Source organism: Ailuropoda melanoleuca, chromosome 4, assembly GCF_002007445.2.
Source record: "Ailuropoda melanoleuca isolate Jingjing chromosome 4, ASM200744v2, whole genome shotgun sequence".
NCBI classification, from domain to species: domain Eukaryota; kingdom Metazoa; phylum Chordata; class Mammalia; order Carnivora; family Ursidae; genus Ailuropoda; species Ailuropoda melanoleuca.
This window is the reverse complement of record NC_048221.1, coordinates 45,128,908-45,155,888: the sequence shown is the minus strand read 5'-3', so window position 1 is coordinate 45,155,888 and position 26,981 is coordinate 45,128,908. Positions and strand designations below refer to the sequence as shown.

Sequence of the window (26,981 nt, the reverse complement as noted above, 5' to 3'; positions counted from 1 at the left end):
AAATTACTTACAAGAAAAACATGCTTTTAAGCAGCCAGTACTACACACCTACCTGAGTCACAGTTTTTGGCTGCCTCATTCAGAGTTGATACAAATAGGAATGAGCATTTACTTCCTTAAGTCCCCTAGAGTAATCCTGCCCGAGCATTAACTAAAGCACACGATGATAAGATTTATTACTCTCCTTTTATTTCTCCTCTATAATTCATTTTTAAAAATCTGGTGTCTTCAGAGGTTGTATTATTTATGAATGTTATTTCCTGTCCGTTGAGTTACGTAGTATTCTCTATCTCTATTAAGAGGGAATCTGTTGAGGTTGAGCATGTCTGCCCTAAAATCATGAAAATAATGATGCAATTCCTGAAGTATTCAAAGCAACCTATTTGTTTCTGTTCTTTTTTCTTCACCTACCCTCTGACTCCCACAGATGCCTCAGACTGAGGCTTGTCACTTCCTTCTTCCTCCAGGAAGCCCTCCCTGACTACCACACTGACCATACTTATTCACAAAGACGGACTGGGGTGCCCCTTCTAGGTGTTCCCACAACCTCCTAGGTGCTTTTAGGTTCACCCTGTAATAGTACTTGCCACACAGTCTTGTCACCACCTCTTTATTCCTTATTAACTCTTGAGCTCTCAGAGGGTTCAGATGCTGTCACAGTTTTATCCCAATTACCTAGTACAGTGCTCCTTCATTCAACGAAAACTTCCTGAGCACCTACTATGTGCCAGATACTATTACAGGCACTGGAGACACAGCAGTAAACAAGGCAGCCATGGCCTCTCATCTTGTGGATCTGTCATCCTAATGAATGAAAGAGGATAATTAAGGGAAGTACTAAATATAATTGCAGACTGTCATCAGTGCTGACAAAAATATAAAGAGAGGGATGCAGTGGAGGAAAAGCCAGCAGGGCATCACTGAGATAAGGAGGCAGGGAGAGACCTTGCTGAGATAACACTGAAACAGAGATATGAAGGAGGCGAAGGTCTTCACATAGGAAGAGTCAGGAGGAAAATGTTCTAAATCGGCAAACTGAAAGACTAAGGTAGCAGCATTGTTAAGAGACTATGGTACTAAAAAAAATGAAGTGAAATCAAGCTACTAGAGCACACTGAGTGCAGTTCAGAAGGCTTGAGGAGAAAGCAGGGTCCAGCAGGGACAGCGTCTGGATTTCAGCTTAAGTGCAATGGGAGTGACTGCCGGTGTGTTCTCGCCCTAAACAAGCGCACTGAGATTAGGAAGCAGGTCTTTCCATCAGACCTGGAGCACCTAACCCCCATCCAACACAGTATGAACGGGACCAAGAGGGCCTCCACATGACCGTTCCTCTACCAAATGCAGCTGGTTGTGACTCTGCCATGTTTTAGTCAAGGACAGCCAGCAGAGAGATGACCTGGTAAGCTCAATGGTGCTCAGAGACACTCTATGTCTTTAACTATTATAACTAAGTCTCAAGAAAGACCTTTGTTTTTCATTCCGTTAGCAAATATCTGAGTGCCTACTATGTGTTGTGGGCATGAGAGAGACCACAATGTGCAAATCTGACACAATCAAGTAGTTTACATACGAGTGGGGGTAGCCAGCTGATAAGCAAAATAAATTAGATAAAGATAAGTTAGAAAGATTATGATAAATGACATTGAGAAAAATAAAGCAAAAAAGGGGGATAGCGAATGGGTTGCCATTTTAATAATACTACATTGGATATATGTCATGTCCTTCTTCTAAACATCTCAAAGTAGTTCCACACAAATTAACCTCACAGAAGAATTGGGTCATCTAGACACTAGACACTAGAAAACCATGTCATCGTTTTACAGATGGAGAAATATGCTCAGAGAGACTCAAAAACTTGCTCATGGTCACACAGCACATCAGCAGTGGAATAAACTTCTCTCTTATATGCCAACTAAGAATTGAGATAAATTCAATGGTAAAATTTATTAAGCACTTATCATGTTGCAGGCACTGTTCATGTGCCTTTTAAGTTTCATTTCATATAATTCTCACAACAGTCTCTTAATGTGAATATTATTACCATTCCCATTTTATAAGTAGGTAACAAAGACACCAAAGAGCTAATTAACTTTCCCACGATCAGCACGGAGTGGGTGATGCACCCAGGATTTGCTTCCAAAGCTTGTGCTCATAACCAGTACTCCAGCCAGAGTCATCCCAGAAGGGAATGGCTAAGGAAACAGTCACTCTCAAGGGATCCCAGGAGGACCATGACCCATCCGTCTCTCCTTAGGGTCAGCTCCCTTTTATCCCTTTATCAAAGGACACTGGAAAGCCAGTGCCCAGAGCTGGAGGGTTGCAAAGCTAACCCACTTCACTCAGACACCACCCAAGTGGCCGATCCTAAGACCTTCGTCACGGAGAGGTCCCTCACAATACGTACGTGTAGTTTGTTGAGCAATACGGCATCTGTTGTGCTGTTGCCCCCTGGCTTGGCAGCTTTCCAGAACTGCTTCTGGGCAGAGTAGCGATTCATGGGACATAGCTTAAAGAGGCAATCTAGAAGTGAAACAAACAAATAAAAATGTTTATGAGGAAGTATATGCAATCAACCTATGAAAAAACATTCTCTGTAAGTATGAATGACAAGTTACAAGGCCCTTTTAGGAATCTCTCCTCTGACCTTTAATCTACACCACCATAATATGAGATGCCAGGTGAGGAAACTGAGGCTTTCAGAAGAAAGTAAGTCAACTCACTGGCCGTCATAACACAGCCAGTTAGTGGCGGAGCTAGGACTCAGAGTCTGAGGCTCTTAAAGCTACCCCCATAGTTATCTCCTTTTCTTCATGATGGACAGACCGAAGGAAGGACACTCTAGTTATATGCAAAAACACAAGCATTTTCGTATGTAGATACAACTCTATTCAACCCAACTACATTAAAAAAAACAAAAAGCAAAAACTACAAAAGGGGTGCCTGCGTGGCTCAGTGGCTTAAGCGTCCGACTCTTGATTTCGGCTCAGGACTTGATCTCAGGGTCATGAGTTCATGCCCCATGCTGGGCTCCCTGCTGGGCATGGAACCTACTTAGCAATAAATAAATACTAAAGAAACTTTTTTGAAGGGACCTCCTAGGGCAGTGGTCTCTTGAGCACCCTATACAAGACGATTCGCAGGAGCAGAAATAAAATACCTGGGGCTTGCACAGCAACAGCACAAGCCCTTGGCCCTCAGTGTCGGTGCGTCACAATGTGCTTTCATGTGCGTATGCTTGGGCTCATATGACTTTACATACTGTCTCAGGTGGTAGAACTGGGCCTCACACAACAGACTAGTGGCTTTCCAGTATTTCTGCAAAATCTAAACATCAAAGATAACGGTAATGCAAACCGAGCAAGTAAGAAAAAGGCACAATCAACCCTTGTTCTGTCCCTCTTGTGAGCCATGATACAGGGAAAATAATGATGATCTAAAAAAGAAAATGCAAAATCACCGAGATAATAGATCTGATAAAGTCATTTAAAGCATTGTCTCTAATGGTGTGCCTAACCCTATGGCCCCTCTGTGCCTTATGGTAGGATAATCACAATAGGGTAACTATGACAGACAGGCTGTTTAATCTTAATCTTTTCATCAATGTCTTTTTTCCTGCTTCTTTTTATAATGTATACAATATATTGGTACAGTAACACACAAATAGAACTTTCAAATATACACATAGACATAGTTTAGGGGTATGCTTGTCAAATATTTTTGATAGGGACATGCTACCAAAAAAGTTTAGAAATAATTGCTCTAAAAACTAACACAAAAATTGACCCTTATTACTGAGAAGTTTACATTTTGATATAATTGGGTTTTCAAAAGGTTAAGTATTTATAGAGTAAAAGTAATAACTCTGGAATGAAAACCCAGATTTGGAAAAAGTATACCCTGAAGTATTTCAGAACGAGCTCCTAAGGACATTCAGTCTAGTAACCACACACTTACTCTCATCTGTTCACTGAAACAGATTCTCTTAAAGGGCCTCAAACAGGAAAATACCTAGTTACAGTCTACACCAAATAACTCTCTCAAAGCAACAAAAATTCATTTGCTATTAGGTACGTCGAAACTAGGACTTTGCTCTAATTCAGATCACCATTTCTCTTAGTTGGGATCATTGAATTTTTACAAAGTACTGCACAATCACTTGACACCATTCCGGGGACAAAATGAAAGATCATTTAATTGTAGAAATAAAAAGTACTTTCCCCCTTTCTGTAATCTCCTTCTTCACTAAATATTTCTACCTAATCACAAGCAGTTATAAGTTAAATATAAAACCACTGATGTCTACCCTTATCAAGAGCACAATCCATCTACTCACAGTAATTATTAGGGCATATGAAAGATGCCATCTAGATCTTTAGAAAACAAAGCACACTCAGGTAACCTCTTAAAAGATGGAGCTTTTGTCCTCACCTCTTATGAAAGCCACAGGTCACTGTCAATTACTGTATCAATGGCAACTTAATGACATCATTGAGACAGTATTCCTACCAGTTTCACATATGTGAAGCCCCCCCCCCCATTTATCCCGTGAACAAGCACACACAACCATGAGACTATTGGTCAGCTTTAAAAGTCCTATCTCTGGCAGTAGACAGAGGCCAGCTGGACAAGGGTGATTTCCTTGATAACCACATGACTTTAAAAAAGAAAAAAAGGCACTCAGAACATGAATGCCATCAGTATTAACATTTGACAGAGAACTTACTTTATGGGCCAAATAAGGTAAACAATTTCAAATTTCATCAGTAATGAGAGTTTAACAGTCTATTTTTTTCCTCCAACACACTTCATATGGTAATAGCTAAATGGTATGAATTGCAAACAAAAGAATTTAAGTCGGTTCTAGGAACAATCAGGCTGGAATCATAATGCCAAGGGATTAACATACAACGGAAAGTACCATTCTACAAGTGTTCATGGGACAGCCAAGTCAAACACCCCACTTAAATAAATGGGCCACAACACAGGCTCAAACCTTCACGTGGCTTTACCTTCATCTAGGATGAGAGTGTCAATTTAAGTACTATCAATCCAACCAAAGCCTTGTCATAACTTCCACACAACTATTTTCCTTGGACAAAACAAAGCATTGCATTGGATTAAGCGTATTTACAACCAACCAGCTATGTAAATATAAGAAATGCTAACAAACTAGTAACAGAACCAAATTAGCCTTGCTGATTTTGTCCTGTCTTCCCAGTTGCTTAGCAACTGATTCAAAGAGAAAATTAAATTAAGCAATTCAAATGTGATGTTAAACTAACCTTCCAAAATTTTGCAAGTCAGTGGCTCCACATTGCCCTTTGCTATTTGGATGGCACCACAGGGCAAAATGAAAGTTCCACTGGATTCTAATACTGTGCTAAGTACAGAAATACACAAATACAGGAAATCCAGTAGAAGAATATATATAATACATATTTGAGAGAGGGGAGTACGTGTGTGTGTGTGTATATACATATATATGCATGTACACACACAGACACACCCGCACACACACAGTGGTTTGATCTCACCCCAAAGAAATGCCACAAAGAATACCTTATGTGACAGTGGTATTTTAGGCCTTTGCAGAATAAACTAAACTAAGCTTTAAAAAATTACTCCTGAATATTCCTAAGCTTTAGTAGATGCCATACTGGGCTAACACAGAAGAAGTTAGCTGAATAGAGGGTGGGGTTACGTGCCGAAGGGCTGAGTGGGCTAGAACCCAGACAGAACAGACCATGGGGGATCTTCTCTGGTTTAAACAGCATCCGAGGACTTGGTTGGAGGGAGAAGGATCAACTGCTTTTAAGATGCATTAACTATGAAATGAGCACTTGTGGTGCACAGTTAGGAGAAGAGGAAGTCAAGGGGCACTTGGGTGATTCTGTTGGTTAAGTGTAAGGCTCTTGATCGTGGCTCAGGTCTTGATCTCAGGGTCATGAGTTCAAGCCCCGAGCTCAGGAAAAAAACAAAGAAACTAACAAACAAAAACAAAATGGAAAGAAGTCAAGAGGAGCCACAGGTATTCATGGAGCCCTCTGCAACAGGGTCCCTGGGGGAGAAAGAAAAGAAGCCCTCTCAGAGGGAGCCACCTTAGGGACTAAGTCATATAATAAAGACTGCCAGAAGCTAACAGCCAAAACCCCACTCTCTCCACACCACCCTCTACCCACATCCCTTGAATTTTGCACTCTAGAATGAAAGGCTCCTGCGTGCAGAGATTTTTGTCTGTTTGGCATGCACTCGTAACCCAGGGCCTAGGAGGACAGAAGGAGCGCAGTGACAGTTGCTGAATTAATGACAACATTGTGCTGGAATCTCTACAGCTCCCCCAAGTAATGACAGGTGTCCTCAAAACACCTCCAGTCCTAAGCCCCCAGGAATCAATTCACTGACTCAATTACCATTTACTATCGTGCCTACTGTGTGCAGTGCCAGGTGCTGAAAATACAACGCTGAACCCAACTCACAAGTTTCTTACTGACAACAAAAAACTAAAGACACAAGTTGAATGACATCAAGTCAAAAGTACTGTGGCAGAATGAATTATATAGTGCCACAGTGTGGCTGCTGTGGAGAAGCAGCATTTAGACAGGGTCATCAGCATGGGCACCCCCAGGACACTGGCATCTGACAGGGGGCTGAAGGGTGTGAGGGAGCCACCGTGATAAACATCTGGAGGCAAAGTCTTCCAGGCAGGATGGCAGGCAAGTGCAAAAGCCCTTAAGTGAAAGAAATTTTGAAGAGGTTAAAAAAAAAAAAAATAGAAAAGATGGCCTGGGAGGTACTGGGCAACAAGGAGAGTTACCAGACATGTGGCCAGAGAAGCAAGCAGAGGCTGCATCATGCAGGCTGGTGCAGACCCTGGTGAGGCATGTAATTCATACTCTAAAAGCAGTGAGAAGCTACCAAAGGGCTTTAAGCAAAGAACCTCATAAGGGAGCCTTCTTTTTGGTGTTGGTGCCTACTAAGAAAGGGAAGGCTGGGGAGGGGTGGATTTGGGGAGAAAAGTAAAAATCAGTAATTTTAACTATGCTTCCTCTGAGATGCTTATGAAATATCCAAGCTGAAATGTTGAGAAACCATCCATTGACTAGCAGGTTGCAAATACAGGAGTTATTTAAGGAGTGAGGGTGAGGGGTGCAGAAGAAGGATGGGGGACGCTGAAGAGGAGAAACGTTGAGGCAGTCAGCACTACAAATACAACGCAGCTACTCGTGTGACTAGGGAGGGCAGAAAAAAGACCCCTCCTTCCTCTTTCCCTCCCCGCAAAAGAAAACAGGAAAACCCAAATCCATCCTCTACGAAACTCAGTTCCATCTTCCTAAGTTACAATAAATGAAGATGGAAAGGGGATGGAGGGGTGGAACTTGACAGAGAGAAGTGAAGCCTGAGTGTCTGCAGAGGGGTACCAGCGAGAAGGAAGCCAATTTGCCCGGTGGAACTCTGGAAAAGATCAAGAACCCAGGAGGACACTGCCTAACCCGGAGCAAGGACAAAGGGCTCCAGGGGCTGAGCATGGTGCTGAGGACCAGGAGTGACAAATGATTCTATCCCCCTGACACGTGGAAACATCCTGAGGCTTTCAGAGGGAGAAAAGACTCGGTACATGCTATGAAAGAGTTATGTAAACAAAGAGAAATAAGATTATTACTAACTCCCCAGGAAAGCTGCACAGTAAAATCTAGTATGTCTGTAGCTCAACAATAAACAATATTTACATAGTCCTAAAAATCTAAGACTGAATATTATTCGTCTCCCCAAAAAGAAGCGGTACAACTCGAATGGGAGGATGGAAGAGGAGCAGAGCATGGCAGAAAGCCAACGTCATCCATAATAACAGGAAGTAAGCAGGAGATATTTATAATAGATTCGTCTACAGACATCAAGAGACACACATCATCTAGAAATACAGGGGTAAATACCAGCAGAAAATGTTAAAATAGTCTAAGTTGCTGCCTCTGGAAAGTGAGAGGCAGGAGGCATCAGACTCAGGACTGTTATTTTTATTCCGCATTTTATCAATATTTGAACTTCTCTGAGGCGAAATTCACACAAAAATAACCATTTTGAGGTGAACGATGCAGTGGCATTTAGTACATCATGACATTGTGCAACTACCACCTCTACCTACGTCCCAAACACTGTCATCACCCACAAAAGAAAGCCCTGTATCTATGAAGTTCATTCCCAACCCCCAATATTTCACTTTTTTTTTTAAAGATTTTATTTATTTATTTATTTGACACAGAAAGAGAGAGAGCACAAGAAGGGGGAGAGGCAGGCAGAGGGAGAAGCAGGCTCCTCGCCGAGCAAGGAGGCCAGTGTGGACTCGATCCCAGGACCCTGGGATCATGACCCGAGCCAAAGGCAGTCGCTCAACCGACTGGGCCACCCAGGCATCCGCAATATTTCACTTTTTAAAGAAGGTGCGCCTATGAATGAAAATGTTTAACTTTTTTAAACAACCTTTTTGTACTCAAGGCATCTCAGTTCTTACGGAGTTACCACTCTGCAAATGAGTGACAAAAGGCAGCAAGCTGGATAATGCCACAGATCGGCGGGGTTACAGAACACTTCTGCACTGTCGATGGGCACACAGACTAGCGAGGCTACTAGGGATGAGTCAAGTTATGTAGCTACACAGAACCTCTAACATGTGATCCAGCAACGCTGCTACTGGGCAGACGCCCCAAAGACATGTCTCACAGGCCCTCGGGCCTCCCACTTCCACGTGAAGGAGGTTCTAGGGAAGAGAGGCATGAGAAGGCACACCTGCTCTTAACTGTACTGGCTTGGGAGTCACGCAAAACCTGTATCACCAGTCATCGCTGACAGCCAATCACATGACCCCACCGTGCCACAAGAAGCTAAAATATGTACTTCAGCCGAGCGCCCAGGAAGAAGACGACGTTGGCTGGGCACCTAGCCAACCTCTACAGCTGTCTGTCCTTCAGAATGCCGAGGATCCACTTCACCCTCCCTTACCACCACCCACCAACCAGTATTGTAGCAGTCATTTAGGCAAAAAGAGTCCCTTCTCTCACAGAATCTGAGCTCTTCAAACCTAATTCAATGACCTTTAAAAACACAAATAATCAACAATCTATCATTTTTTTTTAAAAAATTCTTTATTCACCCATCATATATAAATGCAATTCTATATGGAGAGAAATCAAGGGGAGAGTTATGTTAGTTACAAAATTTAAGTGTTGATCATTCGTATGTCGCCTTCTTTTGAAAAGGAGAAGAGGCAGAAGAATAAACATTTCAAAAGAACAGACAGTATGGTTAACGACGAAAAGGCAGAGTATTAATTCCCCAGTAAGGGAGTTAAGGTTTAAAAAGAAGTACTGAAAGGGGAATACAAAACAACCCATATCTGAAGTATTCTCTTAATTCAACTTTACTCCGCTGCAAGTTTCACAAGGGCAGGACTAATCTGCCTTATTCGTCATTCTGCCCCCACTGCATTCAGTAAAGTATTAGGCCAATGAATAAATGGATAGTCAAGGCAGAAGAATACTGTAAAATGGCAGTTCGCAAAAGTAAAACCTTCTCTTAATTCCAACAAAAACCTTCCATGAACAAGGAATTAAGTCCAGTTCACTGGAAGAAGAAACCAGTACCACACACTGTTGTGCCTGTTGCTTGCTAATCACATTCCCCAAGTCACGACAGGAGCCCTTTGAAGTTAAGTGACATTTTCCAATGGGGACTGCCAAACCAACCTGCCACTACCTGTCTGTGAAAAAATACACACATTGTTATTAAGAGACAAAGGAAAACGAGGTAATTTTTTCCCGTTTAGGCAACCAGATGCTTTTTCTGAGTAGAAAACACAGGACAGATACTGTAGAAAAGTACAAACTTACAACAAGTAGTAAATAAGCCCCAGAGATCTAATGCACAAGACAGTGATGTACACAACAGCATACTATAATCATCAAATTTGATAGAGACAGAACTTAATTATCCCAATCAATAAAAAAAGGATAATTGTGTAATGCAATAGAGATGCTAATCATTGCTACAATGGCAACCATATTACAATATATAAACGTATCAAATTACCAGGTTGTATACTGTATACAATGTTATATGTCAAATATATCTCAATTTAAAAAAACACATGAAAAAGAAAACCCAAGCTGACTACAGGCAAGGCTATTATCCTCTACCTTTATCATCTTTCCTGGTTGTAGGGCCATCATTCACAAATACATTAATACAGTGGAAACACAGGCAGAATTTTTTATCTACTTTAGCTCAACCAAGCAGATTTTTATTTACTTATTTGCATCCATTATTGAAAATGGATCGGCTTTAATCCAGAGATAGAAAGTAAAAAAAAAATTAGTTAAAAAAGCAGGGCCTCTTCCCACTATAGAAAAGCACACACAAGTTCCTTCCAGCTGCAGCCTTAGCACAGGCATCTGCTAGCCCTTGGAATGTCAGCTGTCCTGCCCTCTGCACCTGGACAGACAGATACAGAGACCCAGAGACAGCTGAAGATCACGGTGACAGCAGGGTCAAATGTCCAGCGGCAATACGCATAGTGTATCAATGAGGGGTGATGGGTCACTACAACAGAGGCAGCATCCTCCCCCACAAAAGGGTTCCCAAGCAAGAACCCTGCGGTGCCCCTACAACCCCCTTAGTGCCTGAGCCTGGTGACTCTCTATAGATTTTGTGAGCTACCCAATATTCTTCCAGCAGTTTGCTTCTTGGCTTATCTTAGTTTCTGTTGTTTAGAACCAAGAGTCCTGCTGAACTGCAGTGTGAAAAGCCACTGCACTCTGCTGGCCATGGAAATAAACAAAGGCTTTTGCCATCACCAAAGAGAATGCCAAAAAGTAAGAGAGAGCAGATCTGGAAAGCTGGGTGTTCCCCGCCCCCCGCAACCCGGTTCCGCCGTTCACGAGCTGAGAAGCATCAGCCAGGTTACTACAGCTCTCTGTGTCTGCATGTTTTCCTCTAACAAATGAGTCACCCCTAAGGGACCACAGACCCTTGAGACCTGATGGAGTATGTGGAAGCATATATTCCAGGTCGGGTAAGTAAGTCATAGAAAACCCGGACATGGAAGGGCTCCAGGGTACCCTGCTCTGCAGTCTGGCTGACTGGGTTTAAACCTCAGCTCTACCATGTTGGCTGTAGATCTTGGAGAAAATCACCACATCTCTGTACCACAATAGCTAACTACAAACTAACTTAGAAGATTAAATGAACTACTTCATTTAAAACAGTACAGATCCTGACACGGAGTAAACACTCAGTAAGTATTCGCCCCCGTGACAGAACGGGTAAACAAACGGCATGTTCATTCTACACTGCAACGCTGGCAGGCTACACTGCAATGGATAACCAGCTATTGTTATACGCAACAACGCGGATGGGCTTCACAAGTTAGTTTGAAGGAAAGAAGTCAAGAGCAAAAAAAAAAAAAAAAAAAAAAAAGGGAATCCATTCATACTTTATTTATATGATTTCAAGAACAGGCAAAACTAATCTATAAGTTATAGAGTCTGAATACTGGTTATTTTTGTTGGGGGATGATATTTCCTGGGGGGGGGGTACTTTCTGAGGTGCTGGAAGTGATCTCTAACTCAATGTGGGTGGAGGTCATGAGAGGGAGGGAGAGACTGTGTATAAAACTTCACTGAGATCTGCATTTAAGGTACGTGTGTGTGTAATACCTCAATAAAAGATAAAAATGAAATAGCTGTTCTCACAAAAACAAGGATTAAACACATTTTCCCTTTATGTGAAAGGTTAACAATAGTGTCTGATTTCCATTGCTGGGAAAACATGCTTTGTTTTGTCAGGGTTTTGGGTTGGGCATTTGTTGGTTTATAATGGAGAAGAGGAAAGGCGCAACAGAGATTACATCACTGACTCCCCAAATGGCCTCAGTTATTTGCATTACTTGCAGGACACCCTGGGCAATGAGCATTCCCTGGCCCAAAGCCTAATACCCAGAGGGACTATGACCGAGGGAGGCTTTTCCCCGCTGACTCCCTGTATTATCCAAATATAATACCATTAATAGGCTGCAGTTTAAAAATGCAATGTGTAATGAAATGCCAGGATGCCTATATGCTTCAAAATAATCAGGGAAAGGGGGATACAGATGAAACAAGATTGGCCATGAGTTGGTAACTGTTAAAGGTGGGCTCAGGTCATGATCTCAGGGTTGTGAGATTTAGCCCGTGAGGGGCTCCACGCTCAGAATGGAGTCTGCTTGACATTCTCTCTTTCTGCCCCTCCCCCTCCACACATGCACTCTCGTGCTCTCACTCTCTCTCTCTCTCTCTCTCTAAAATAAATAAATCTTTAAAAAAAAAAAGAAAAGAAATACAATAGACTGAGTGAACCTAAAAATGAGAGGATGTTCGGCTCCAAGTTAGATCTGTGAAGGTGCGCCTGGGTGGTCAGCTGGTTCAGCGTCTGCCTTCGGCTCAGGTCATGATCCCAGGGTCCTGGGATCCAGCCCCATATCAGGCTCCCTGCTCAGCAGGGACTCTCCTTCTCCCTCTCCCTCTGCCACTCCCCCTGCTTGTGCTCACTCTGTCAAATAAATAAAATAAATAAATAAATAAATAAATAAATAAATAAATAAATCTTTAAAAAGACAAAAAAGGATCTGTGACTAGCACGTAATTCCATGGACTTTGGAAAGCTTTGCTCTAACAGAACTCTGCATCATTGGCACCTCTCAGAGTTAAAGGCAAATGAAATTCACTGTGTAATAGCCCTGGCTATTTAAACAACTACAGCACTTGTGAACCTCTGAGAATATGTCAAATCTTCTACAAAAGGGCATTCAGAAGGTCTGGAACATCTAGTCAGAAAGAAGTTACGTAAGCTATTGGACTGGTCATCCCGGGATCCTCCTGGAAAAATACTTTTCCCATTAGAAACTCCCACTACACAAAGGAAACACAGACTGTCTCAAAGTAATTGGATTTCTCCTTCATTCAGCAAACATTTCCTAAGCGCCGGTGTACTAGAGGTAGAGTCAGTAAAATCTGGTTCTGAATGTCCTCAGGGAGAGGAGCCAACCAATATTTATAGAGTGTGTGGAGCAGAGGGTCACCTAACCTAATGTGGGGAGAGATGGGAAAGTCAGTGAGGGAAGGCCCCTCAATGGAGCTTTGCAGGATCTATTGCTGAAGCCAAAGGGCGGGGCAGGAAGAGGGACAGACAATAGAGAAAAAATGAGAAATCTGTTGCATTATATGCAGCATATTAGCCCCAGAATTCACTTACTTCTCTGTGAAGTGGGCCAGACAGGATATGGCCCCACAGTTCACAATGAGAAAGGCTGATACCGCCAACCTGCGGCCCCCTACACTCCCCTACCTGGAAACCTCAAGACTACGTTTCCTTCACTTGTTTTCCACCTGGTGTCCAAGAAATCACAAACCTGTCATTGATAGCTTGTACCCATTTCTCCACAGAGAGATAAGAGGACAAGTAAACACCAACAACCAAGAGAAGACGCTGTCTCATTTGTCTCACTCCGGTCCTTTCTTTACCGGTCACCACTGAAGATCTAGAAACCCAACTCTGAGCCCCATGGGGGATTTCCCAATCAGCCCCCACCATTTGTGAGCAGGGCCTCTCCTCCACACGTTTTTGACTTTTTACATACTGTCATACTGTCAAATGAAGAGATTCCTTCCAAAGAGGCCCTTTCACTGACTCTAACCCAGCGAAAAGGAATTATCCAAAAAACCAAGAGTCAAAGAGGTCATATATTTACTTTCTGAATTTCATGACCTATGTTTCCTTTACTTACACTTTATTTTTATCTTTGCAAACAACACAGACTACCATCAAGCAGCCTTTTGAAGTCAAAATATTTGCCACGAATGAGGATTATTAAACTTTTTCTCTCCCCAAAACACCTACCTCAAAGATACACATTGCCACCCAGAATAGCGCCTTATTATAATAGAGGTTCTCCAAGAAGCACTTCCAAAATGATAACCTCCCCCTCAAACAAGGTAATTATACCAGGGTTTCTCAACACTGATACTGACATTGTGGAGGTCACTGTAATTATTTGTGGTGGGGGGCTGTCCTGTAGGGTGTTTAGGGGCACCGCTTCAGTTGTCCATAGTGACCCACCCCCCCAGTTTCTTATGATCAAAAATGTCCCCAGATGTTGCCAAAAGTCCTCTGGGTGGGACAAAACTACCCCCCACTGAGAACCACAGGATTAAACCGTCCCTCCTATCCTTCTTGAGAATCAGTGCCCTCAAGTTACCAAAAGTGACAAGATGGACTGATAAACACAACAGAGAGAGGCAAAAAGCATTCCGGACTCTTATGAATTATGTCTCAAAAGCAGCTATTTTGTTTTCTATACTTGAAATTCTACTTGACAGCCGGAATTCTCTTTCTATAACTGAGTCCCCTGCCTAAAAATCCTTTAGGGTTGTGATTCTCCAGCCGGGCTAGTCCTCAGAGTCTTGTGGGGAGCTTTCAAACTAATACAGTGCTCTGGCCCCTCCCTCACAGATTCGAATTCCCTGGCCTGAAGGTGGGGCATGAGCAAGCTTTTCCACCCAAACTCACAGGGGACTTCCACTGAGAAGAGCTCCGTTAGGACTTCACACGGCAGGAGTGTACTCAAGCAGGGGCAGAGCCTCATCGCCAGGGGATTTTACTGACATACTGATGTCTGGAAGTAGAGTGGGGCCTAGGAATCCTCATTCTGACCAAGTTCTCCCGGTGATTCTAACGTGAATGGCCCCCAATCACACTCTGAGAAACAAAAACCCGCAGAATAAATGAATTCTAAAAACAGCACTTCTCGAACTTCAATATGCAGACAAATCATCTAAGGAACTCGTTAAAATGCGGGCACTAATTCAGCAGCTCTGAGGAGGGACCTGGAATTCTGCATTTCTAAAAACTCTCAGGTGATGTGAAGTGCTGATCTGGGGACCACTCTGCCTGGCAAGGTTCTAACAGACTCCAGAGATGGCTAGCAATGTGGATTTCCAAGTCCTGTAGGTACTTATAATCGAAGAGTTTAGCAATGAAAACGTTCAGATGCTTCAAATGTTCACGCGTGGTAGAAAGAATGGTAGCCAGGAATGCATGGCCCTTCCTATGGCCCATCTCCAGCTTCACTTCTTCACAGCACTCCTCCACCAACGTCCCACTCCGGCCACTCCAAACTACTTACAATTCTCACAATCATGTGCCATATGTCACTATTCCGCATCTCTACCAGGTTGTTCCCTCTGCCAGAAATCGTCTTCCCATGCCACCATCTCAACCAGCGAAATCGTCATTCTCTGCCTAGGCCACTCTTCATCTATCATGCTTGAGGTTCACCTCACAGTTCAGATCTGCAGGGAAGACTTGCGTGTCCTCCATCCTACCCCTCCCTACCATGCAGGATCATCATTCCCGCCCCCAGGATCCCAGACAGTGCCTTCACTCTAGGACTGCCTTATAACTTGTCTGTGTAATGGGTATGTGGACTCGTGATTAAATCAGAAAACATCTAACACCATTTTAAAATGTATTTGTTGGAAAAGGTTCTTTTCTCTCTCTGGATTAAAAAAAAAAAAAACTGGGTAAGACTCTAGTAACAGCAAGACATTGACTATCCTAGACTGCAAATAGTGACAATTGAGAAATATAAGTATCTAGATCCATTTGATGATGATCAAAGTTCTCAATATTATTTCGAGCTAAAATTCCACTCCCTCCACTTCCCCTCTTATGCCTCCATCCTCCCCACCCTACTCCTGTCTTGCCTACTTCACTTTGGATCCCATCTGAGTAGCAGCAGGAGATGTGGGAAGAAGGGAAGCAAAGTTCTGACTTGGCTGGAGCGTATCAAGCTGGCTTCATAAACCAGCCCTAGATGAGAGATGCTTAAAGCTGACTTTTTCATTCACTGGGCAATTTTTCTTAGATTTGTTATTTGTAAAGAATTGCAAACTTACAGAAAAGTTGAAAGAGTACTACATAAACTACTCTCTACCCAAAGTCACCTTTCATCAACATTTTGCCCATTTGGTTTATCATTCCTGTTCTCTCTTTACACACCTACAGAATAGAGAACATTTCACAGGTATGATTCATATGAATGGCCTACGAAATAATTTCCTAAACCGTCTGAGAGCAAGTTGCATTATATTATGCCCTTGACACTTCTTTCAGTGTCCATTTCCTCAGAATAAGAATATCCTCTAACATGACCACAGCACATTATCAGTTTCAGTACATTTAACACTGATCTTGTACTTTTATCTAACCCATAGTCCACATCTCTACTTTGTCATTTGATCCAACAATGGCCTTCCTAGCATTTTCCCCACCCCAGTTCAAGATCCAGTTAGGATCAGGGACTACATTTACTTAAAACGCTACCACTGCTGATCTTCATCCATTATGACCATGACATTTAACTGTTGTTAACAATCTCCCATTTTTTTAAACCCAGTAGAGTTCTCATTTGGGGTCTGAGGTTTCCTCACAGTTCAATTCCAGCTGGAATACTACATAAAGGATACCATGCCCTTCTCAGGGCATTGCACCTGTAAGGACCTGGTGTCCCTCTGCTCTGGTTGGCACTTTAACAGGCATCCTAGAGATCAGCCTGCCACTGCTAGAGGTCCCTCCTCTTCATTCCTCTTCTGGAGGAAACCTATCTATTCTGGCAGTCACAGGCCTCCTCAGTCCCTGAAGACCCAGCACTGTGCCCCCAGGTTCTTCTCTGCAGAGGCCTCCTTTCCAGCTAAGACGATCTCCATACCAGCTCTCTCACACATGGCCCACATACACACAATGGAAAAATCAGGAATTCTTTGCTTGGGCACAGTGATACCAATGTAGCAGAAGTACTTTTTTTACTTATTAACACACCTAGTCAGCCCCTTTCATCCCTTAGATATTCCCTAGTTGGAATCAGACACCCCCATCTCTTCCCAAGCAGGGGAGACACAAACTCAGCTTTCCAAATAATCCAGTTGTAACTCTTTACAGATAATGCCTTTAGAAATGCTCAGAATCTATCCACATGAATGCATTACTCTTTGTGTCTTGGTGCCTCAGCAAAGACTTCTAACTTCCACCCTATCACCCTGATCTCCTCCTATCTCCCACCTCCAAAATTCTGCAAAGGCCTGCAAATACAGGCCCTGGGTCTTATTCATCACTTTGTTCCAAAGGGCCTAGCCAGTGCATAAGCCTTCAATAACCTTTGTTGAATGAATTATAATGTACCTCCCACCTAGAATATATCCTCAAATACAATAGAAAACTGTCATCTAAAAAAGAGGTCCTGCCTTATTTCCTTTCCTTTTACTTCTTTTTTCACTTGTTTTTTAAGTCAAAAGTTGGTATTTTAATTTATTCATCTTTCATTTTCGTGTTTTGTTACCAGTAAGCTTCAAATTGTTCTATAGGTACTCATTTTTTAATTGAGATTTCATTCATATCCAACAAATTCGCACTTTTAAACTATACAATTCAATAAGGGTTTTTTGGGAAATTCAGAGTTGGTGTAACTACTACCACTAATTCCTGAACACTTGCATCATCCCGAAAAGAAACCCCAGACGCATTAGCAGTCACTCCCGGTTCTCCCCTCAGCAACTAGCAACTCCTACCCTACTTTCTGCTTTTATGGATTCTGGGCATTTCACATAAATGGAATCACAGAATACATGGTCTGTTGTGATTGGCTTCTTTCATTTAGCGCAGTGTTTGTAAGGTTCATTCATATTATGGCATTCCTTTTTATGGTTGAATAATATCCCATTGTATGGAAAGACTACATTGTATTTCTTCATCAGCTGATGGACATTTGAGTTGTTTCCATTCTCTAGCTATTATGAATAATGCTGCTATGAACACTTGTGTACAAGTTTCTACGCAGACATGTTTTCAATTCTCTTGTGTATATGCTAAAAGGTGGAATTGCTGGGTCATGTCATAACTATGTTCAACCTTTTGAGGAACTGCCAAACTGTTTTACAAAGTGGTTACATAATTTCATGATCCCAGCAGCATGAGAGGTCCAATTTCTCCAATCCTCACCAACACTTATTACTGACCACCTTTGACTCTAGTCATCCTAGTGGTTTCCCTTTGTATTTCCCTAATGACTGATAATATAGAACATCTTTTCACAGGCTTATTGGGCAACTATATACTTCCTTTGGAGAAAGGTCTATTTAAAGCCTTTGCCCATGTTAAAATTGGAATATTTATTTTTTAATTGTGAGTTGTAAGGGTTCTTTACATACCCTAGACACTACTCCCTTACTAGAAAAATGATTTGCAAATATTTTCTCCCTTACAGTGAGTTGTTTCTTCACTTTCTTGATACTATCCTTTGAAGCACAAAAGTTTTCATGTTTCATTAAGTCCAGTTTATTTTTTTCTTTTATTGCTTAAGCTTTTGATGTCATATCAAAAAACTATGGCCTGATCCAAGGTCATGAAGAATTATACCTATGTTTTCTTCTAGGATACATATAGTTTTAGCTCTCATATTTAGATCTTTGATCCATAGCATTCACTTTTGTTTATGATGTGAGGTAGGGATCCAACAGGTGAAAATCCACTTGCCCCCGTACCACCTGTTGAAATTACTATTTTCCCCACCTAATTGTCTTGGATACACATTGAAAAATCAATTGAGTAAAAATTATGGGTTTCCTTCCCTTTCACTTCTAACAGGTAATTAACGTCCACCAAATCTTTCCACACTCAACTCTTACCAAAAGAAGAAAGAAAACAAAACAAAACAAAACAAAACTTTACTTATTCCAAAAAATTGTTCTGGAATTTCACAAGAAAGCCTACAAATATAATTAAAGACCACTGAAATGTAAAATCAGCATAGTTTCTCTAAAAGTTAAACACAAAATAAAGGAACAAAAAAAAATACACATTCTAGTATGTAAGAATGTGAGGTGATATACTTAGGTCTTGAAAACCCAGCTTTTCAAATATAGTAAGAGGAAAGAAGGTCTTCCAAATGGGGTCTTATTGACAGAAAGACAGTGTGAGGTGCTACTCCCTGGCAACTTTTCTTTACTATCAATGATTTTTTAAACTATGGACGTGACACCATATTTGGCCAAGTTAGCTCTGACCAAGTTCTCTTCCAGGAATAAATGCAACTTATAACAGTGAATGGATTTTTGTGAAAACCACAAAATTACGATGTGGTTTCATGAGCTGTACTACCCAACCAAGAAATTCAGTGGAGTTCATATTTTTATTTTTCCATTCCTGTGTTATGAAGGCTATGGATGTTCTGTGGAACCTACTTTTGGGGAGCAAATCAGTCTTAGAGGGAAAGCCATAGAAATTAGCTTGTATGACACAATCTTGACCTTTTTCCAAGGAATATATCTACCACCATTAACTTTAAATTCCCAGAATACCACCCTTCACACCATAATCTCCACATTATAATTTCTAAACAGCCCACAGACTATCATTTTACATAGAAGACACATAAACATTCACATGTATTTGACAAATGCCAGGAAAGCGTTCTCAATTTAGAAGATAAAAATTAAAGCTTTTTAAACTCTTCACAAAACAAACAAAGAAACACACACACACACACACACACACACACACACACACACACACGACAGGAAGGAATGCAGAGACAGGCATTCTTTCTGAGCTCTAGGCTGAGGACCTTTAAACAGCCCATGTGCTCACTCCCCAGTAAAGTCATCTACAACAAGACCCGTGGCTGGCATTTCCTCAGAATCACTGAATCATTTAAGACCTTAGAAATCCTCAACTTCAATTCTAACCCCTGGGAAGAATCTGAGGGAGCATGATGAGTGGGCAGAAACCAGGACCATAATGCCCCAAAATCTGCCTTGAGTGGATAAACAAACTGAGGTATGCAATGGACCCTGCTCAGCAGTAAAAACAAACAAACAAAAAAACAAACAAAAACCAAAAAACGAAAACCCAGACTGGCAAACCCAACAACAGGAATGAATCTTGACATAAGTATGCTTCATGAAAGGGGTCAAACAACAGAGAGTACACATTGCATGATTCCCTTTAAATATAAAATTCTAGGAAATGCAAACTAATCTATAGTGATGAAGCAGATCAGTGGTCCTGGGGGTGAGGAGGGTGGGGAGGTGATTGTAGGAAAGAGAGGATAGGGACTCTGAACGGGCAGGATAAGACTTTTGGGGGTAGTATCACAGGAATACGCATATGTCAAAACTTAACGAATTGACACTGACACTATACGTCAATGACACCTCAATAAAGCTATTTAAAAACCCCATAAAACTACAACCACCACCTTACAACTCTATACACTGACATGCCAACCTGATACCGTCTAGCCCAAGACTGATTCAGCACAGAGCAGATCGGACTCATGCTAGTGCCAGGGAAGTAAAGCCAAGCCCCCAACGAATCCAAGTGAAAAACCACCGCCACTGTCTAGGTGGGTAAGGACTTCAGACAATTAATTTCATTACGGAATTTGCACTTTGAGAGTTTACTACTTCTCTTATCTCCAGTTTTCACGTACCAAGCCCAGCATCACAAACCCAGCCCTGCAGTAGCCACTCCAGAACTTTAAGGTAAGGCCATAGGAAATGGAGGAATGTGAGCAAACTTTAGAGTGCTTCCCAGGGAAACGGAGGAAGCTACTACTTAATTTCTAACAAATGTTGCCATCTGGGAATGCTAATCCAATGTGACTAGATCTGAATTTTCCCAAAAAGCCAAAAATTTGTCTTTTCATGTAAAATCTGAAATTTTTAAGGGTGAAGCAAGTAACTCAATTTTTAAAACACCATGCGGGCTAAACAAAAAACAAGCATGAGCAGGAGCCTGCCTATGGGTTGATGATTTCCAACTATAGACAAAACTCACAACACAGGCTCTGGGTTCAGGACCAGCTCTGTAACTTCTGGCTCTGTGACCTTGGGTAACAAACCCAACCTCTCTAAGGTCCCATATCCTCACCAGCAACATAGTGCTAACAATAAATACAGGATCCACATCTGAAGGTTGTAGTAAAGATGAAATGTTCTACACATGGAAAACCTACAGTAAATACTATCAATACTATTCTCCAAATGAGAGCATGCCTCCTTCAATAGATCTCTCCAAAAATAGTTTTCTCTTTTGTGTTGAAGCTGCAGATGGCTTGTAGCTTGGAGGGCTCATAAGAACACTGGATAGCAGCAAATGGGCTTCAAACAAGCCAGAGGAAGGGGACAAAACAAACCTCATCACACTCAAACACAGAGCAAACTCTCATTTCCTAAGTAAGACACAGGGAAAACTGTCTTGGGAAGGAGTGTGAATGATGGGAGTAGAATGTGTCAGTGTTATGTGGAACTGAAATATAATGAATGGCCAGGAAAAAAAATTAGTAATGATCCAGTGCACTAATTAGAACACACCTAGAATATGACCTTTCATTTTGAAAGCCACACTAGGAGACAGGAGCAAACTGCATCCCAGCCAGAGAGGAAGCAGGACACCCAGTAGACTTCACAATGCTCTCGGAGGAAAGGGAGGCTCAGGAAAGTTAAGTGATTTACATGACATCACACCTCAACTAGGACACTCCCAATTGACAGGCTAACTTTTAGTATACTTTTGGAAAAGTTCATCTGAACAAAGCTAAAACTATTTTTTTATTGTAAGACTGAACAGAGCCTTTAATATAACTCCCATGTTTTATGACCATCTTAAAGGTGGATATAATAATTGTGTTTCCTAAGTTTTCTGCTTTTATTTTTTATAATTCTTTGGTCAAACTAGGGTTTCTTTTTTTTTTTTTTTAAGATTTTATTTATTTGACAGAGAGAGAGACAGCCAGTGAGAGGGGGAACACAAGCAGGGGAGCAGGGAGAGTGGGAGAGGAAGAAGCAGGCTCCCAGCAGAGCAGGGAGCCCAATGCAGGGCTCGATCCCAGGACCCTGGGATCACGCCCTGAGCTGAAGGCAGACGCTCAACGACTGAGCCACCCAGGCGCCCCAAACTAGGGTTTCTTGAAATACACCCAGAGAATTAGGGAGAAGACCTTCTTGTTGCTGTCAAGAATCACGTCACAGTTAGAGATGTGACTACTATAGGTCATGTCCAGAAAAAGAGCAATGACAGGTCACCGAAGGGAAGACTTGCTTCCTTGGAACCAGGAGCAGCGAGAAGACCAGGAGCAAACCTTAACTGGGAGAAGGATGTACGCTCAGCATGACTCACTATCCAGAGCTGTGCGAAGTCGTATAGACCTTAGTTAGGTGTACAGGCCTCATGCCATTCTCACCCCCTTCCCCAATAGGTAGATTCGATGGAACATCACAGAACCACACCGCAGGTGAGCTCCAGGATGGTTTAGCAACCCAGCTGACTCTGAGAGTCTTCTAACACTACGGGCCTCTCAATGCATGATCTCTGTAGGTGTTTGCAAGTCCAAGTGCAAGGATTAACACAAGAGAGGAGACCACTGTGACTCTGTGCACTTTAGATGCCAAGCAGACAGCCAGGAATGTCCTGCCAAGCTGGGAGGCGTGGCCTGTGATGAGCAGCAGCTAAACAAGGTCACACATCACACTAGATCAGAATCTGTGGACCAAAGTTAACTGGTACTTTACTTCTAGCCCAACCAGGTCATTGAGCGTTCCCTAAATGCACGTGCTCTGCCTCACTTCTGCAGTTCCATTGTGTTCCTTCATAGCTCGTACGGCCCCTTGTGCCCCATCGCCTTCACAGTGCACCTCAATGCACCCTTCCTTGGTGACGCCAGCCACAAGTCATCTCTCAAACCTGCAAACCCCTCATCATTTTTACCCTTCTTCTCTTACTAAACTGCTCATGTACGGCCCTGGATTGCTGTCTCAATTGTCCACTGCTGTAGACAGCAGTTCCACGGGGGCTCAAGGGACATCATCATCACCTACACAGATCCTCAGCCCCACAAAACCTGCCTCTGTGCATATGGACACATTGACTGAATGAATAGCAGCTTCACTGAAAAACATTATTATCTCAAGCAAGAGCTGCCAGCTGGTGGGCTTAGGGCCAAATCCAGCTCATAGACAATGTTCTATCTGGCCTGCTCAATGTTTTGAACAGACTGATATTAATTGCCACTATGTAAAAGTAGGCAATTTCACATTAAAATCCACCTTTCCAGCTTTTCATTAAAAGACAAACAAAAACAGAAATTGGCAACACTGGCTCTTATTTCTGTATGGCAGCAAATAGCTGCAGGCCAGGGAGAGGACCCCTCTAGGACATATACTTAGTCTCTAATTTGCCCAGTTCTCTCTGAGCTAATTTACTTACTTATCACTCTACAGTCCTAACCGGTATTTGCTGAAAATGAGTAAGCCACAAACCACTGCTGACATATCAATACACTGAGACTATCAGTCTCTAAAAGATTACACACTTTTATTGACCCAGAGAAACAAGATAAAGTCAACTTGTTTTCATGTGAATTACAACCATATTCCTATTCCCCCATAGGGTGACTTGTGTCTTTTCCTGTGTCATAAGCATGGAGTTGCTGGATTTAAACACTAACAAGGGTATACAAATGAATGGGAATATGAAAAGGTCAAGCAGCTAATGAGGACTTCTGATCCTAAGAAGTTATCTAAGATTTTAGGGAGGAGAGAGATTTCCATGCAGGAGAGTGAAAAGGATTCTAGCAAAAAGGTAGTTATTTGATCCACATAACCCCAAACTGGAAAGGTGACACTTCACACCTTTATTGCAATAACAACCTGGTTCGGAGAACTGAAAACCCATCTGTGACCACTTACTAAAGCCTCCAGACCATAAACAAACCCCACGTTCCCCATCTGCCACCTGTAAACAAGGGATCAGCAGAACACAAACACCACTTCACACAAATAACAGACGATAATCTCACTTAGCTACTAGGTTCAAGATATGGAGCTAAGTGCAGGGCAGGTAGAACCATTATTAAACCTACAACTTTAAAAGCAGGAAAGAAAACTCAGGGAAAGAGTTCATCTGCTTATGGACTTAGTTTTCAACCATAAATGCAGACCCCTTCCCACATCCTAGGGCACTTTTTCTCAATTCGTGGCTGATAGCTTTACTGTTAGAGTAAACCTGAAAAACACACACCAATTTAAGCTTAGTGAGCTTTCTGAAATGTGGGGAACCTTTTAGAACAATAGTTGTCTATAATTTGGGCTTATCACTCTTTTGTAAATGCTGCTGGCATTCACAGCAAGGCCTTCATAAGCAGGGGATCCTGGATTTAATTTCTGGTTTCATCTTAATCAATCAGGTCGGGGTTGGGGGTGCAGGGAGGCGCAGATGCGGCAGGGCAAGGTATGCTCAGGCAAACTCCAAAAAGAAAACAAACATATACCTAGTTCTCCATCTATGAAATGACGGTCGTACCTGGCCTTTCTGATTTCATAAAAACATTCTGCCCCAGCCACACTACTAAAATTCTCTCAAAGGTCATCAATGACCTAAATGCTAAAAAGTGAGCTGACTTTCCAGATGGCGTTCCCCCTAATCTGGGTGCCATCTGACACTCTCCATCACCCTCCCCGGAAGCAGTTACTTCCCAGGCAATTTCCAAGCTCCTAGCTCTGCCTCACTGGCCCCCTTGAGGCCTCCTCTCTACCCTGCTCTTAAAAACATCCTTGAGCCACTGCCCCTGTCCCTCATCCGTAATGGCCCAAACGGACTGTAATGTATACGAGGTATTATACTGAGTTTCATATACAACATCTACCTTAATAATTCACATAAGTACTTTTTGAGCTAGGTGCCATTATTATTATTACCATTCTCAATTTTCAAATGAGGAAACATAGGCTTCACCATCGGCCCAAGTTATATATACCAGGTAAACACAAGAGCAGGGGAGGGGTTTTATTTTTTTTCACCCAATATTCTTCCTTTATTATTCTATAATACTAGAATTCTTTTTTTTAATAATTTTTGTTATGTTATGTTAGTCACCATACAGTACATCCCTAGTTTTTGATGTAAAGTTCCATGATTCATTACTTGCATATAACACCCAGTGCACCATGCAGTACGTGCCAGAGGAGGGGTTTTAAAACCAGGTCTAAGTCCAGAGACCATTTCCTCAACACTATGCTCTACTTTCTCCACCTCACACAGGCTTCCATGAGCAGCACCATCTGTGTGCTTAGTGTTGATTTTAACTTCTGTGGCACACATTGTTTACTGCTTACTCGGTACCCATCCCCCTTCTTCTTAACAGAACACTCTATCGGTGGAGGCAATGGGCCCAGATTTAAACACACACACACACTTCCCAGCTTCCCAGTACGATGGCCACAGTTGAAGGGTTTTTGGCCAAGGCTTTTAAAGGAGGCTCAATCAGTGGGTAGGTACATCCTTGTGCCCTTTCCTTATTTCCACACCCTGAAACGTAAACAAGATTGCTGGAGCTAAACTAGCCAACTTATGATAAAGAGACAACCTAAGCAAGGCACACAGTAGGGACAGGAGAGCAGAAAGAGACAAGGCACCCAGCTCTCACTAACATGCAGCTGCCACACCAGACCCAGGACACCTATATCTGGACTTCTTGTATCTGAGGTAAAGACCTGTCTTGGGCTGGGTCCCGCAGAAGGGGAAAATGAAATAAGAATTCATGTACCAATGATTTATTAAGAAAATGCCCCCAGGACAGCCCTAGAGGGTGGTGGAGCAAGCACCAAAGAGAAGAGAGAAGCCCATCAGGGTGGACTTTTAGGCAGAATTTACAGATGACACCCTATGAAGAGCCCTGGAGTATAAATGATGCCTCCTGTTATCCTAACCTGAAGCTGGGTTGCTGGGCTTTCATTCTTCTCTGTCAGTCAGTCCCGGGTTAGGGTGGAGAATGGTAGAGACCCCCAGGCCCTTTCGGGTCTCCATGTTTTAATGCAAAATCTCTTCCAGAGCCCGAGGGCAGTCTTTCCACGGTGAGGCAAGAGCTCAGGCTGTAGGAGCTCACAAAACCCAGGAGGAACACATGGGGATGCCGGGGGTCAGGCAGGGCAACGACAGCAGCCACTACAATGTCCATCTGGTTTAAGTCCCTGTGATTCATATTTCTGTTCTGTAAGAGCCAGACCTAGTCCTGAGTGATGCAACCTCTTGGCTGAAGACATCCGCACTTGCATCTCAAGCTCTAATGACTTTCCCAAACCGCAGGCCAGAATTTAAGTGCCTGATAGGTGTCTCCACATTTGTTCATATCTCATCTGGCATCTTCAAGGATATGGGTAGCTGACACCTACCCGTGGCATGGCAACATGACACGAACCAGCGTCAAATCATTCTCTGTCCCTGTCCCTGCCCTAAATCCATCCGTTCTCCTAACCATCTGTCCTGATTAATGGTATCACTAACCTCCTGGTACATCAGGAAAGAATGCTTAAATTATCTCAGCTTATTTCTCTTCTCCTTATCCCCCAAAGCCAGTGAGCAGGTTCTAGTGAATCTACCTTACACGTACAGCCACCCCACCTTTCGTGCTGCCTCTGTCTTGGTTTTTGGTCCCATAGTCTCCCATAGGGACTCTCCCCATTGCCTCTTTGGCTGCTGTCTTCCACCTCTCCACTAGACTTGGCTTTCTTAAACACTTGTTGCCTATATCCTTCCCTATGCAGACATCTTCAAAGGCTCTCTGCCAAAATAAAGGCCTGAGCTCCTTAAGCCAGCACCCAAGTTCAGTTTCATCTCCCCCCTTATCCTGCATATCATTAACAACACGTCTTCAACTTCTTCTGCTCTGGGCTCTCCCAGTATAGGGATGAGTCTGTTTAGTATTATTTTCTCATGCCTTGTAATAGAACTATCATAGAATAAACTAGCCTTTCTCTTCTACAGTATTCTTCTCCAAAGGAACTAGCATCAGAACTTTCCACACAATTATTCAGTTTTTACTGCTGAATCAACTTCAAGGCTGTAAG

The 26,981-nt window shown here is 42.5% G+C and overlaps 1 protein-coding gene across 9 annotated transcripts in view; it reads right to left on the bottom strand.

Annotated features, from left to right (window-relative positions):
* Positions 1-26,981, bottom strand: part of ITPR1 (inositol 1,4,5-trisphosphate receptor type 1) — a 328,561-nt gene that overhangs the window by 209,291 nt on the left and 92,289 nt on the right. For all 9 annotated transcript variants that reach the window (XR_004624746.1, XM_019800455.2, XM_034658671.1 and 6 more), the window contains one exon: positions 2,405-2,520. Coding sequence is in view for 8 of the 9 variants with exons in the window: in XM_019800455.2 (XP_019656014.1) it covers positions 2,405-2,520 (116 nt within the window). In the remaining variant the exon portion in view is untranslated. The remainder of the gene's footprint in view (positions 1-2,404; positions 2,521-26,981) is intronic.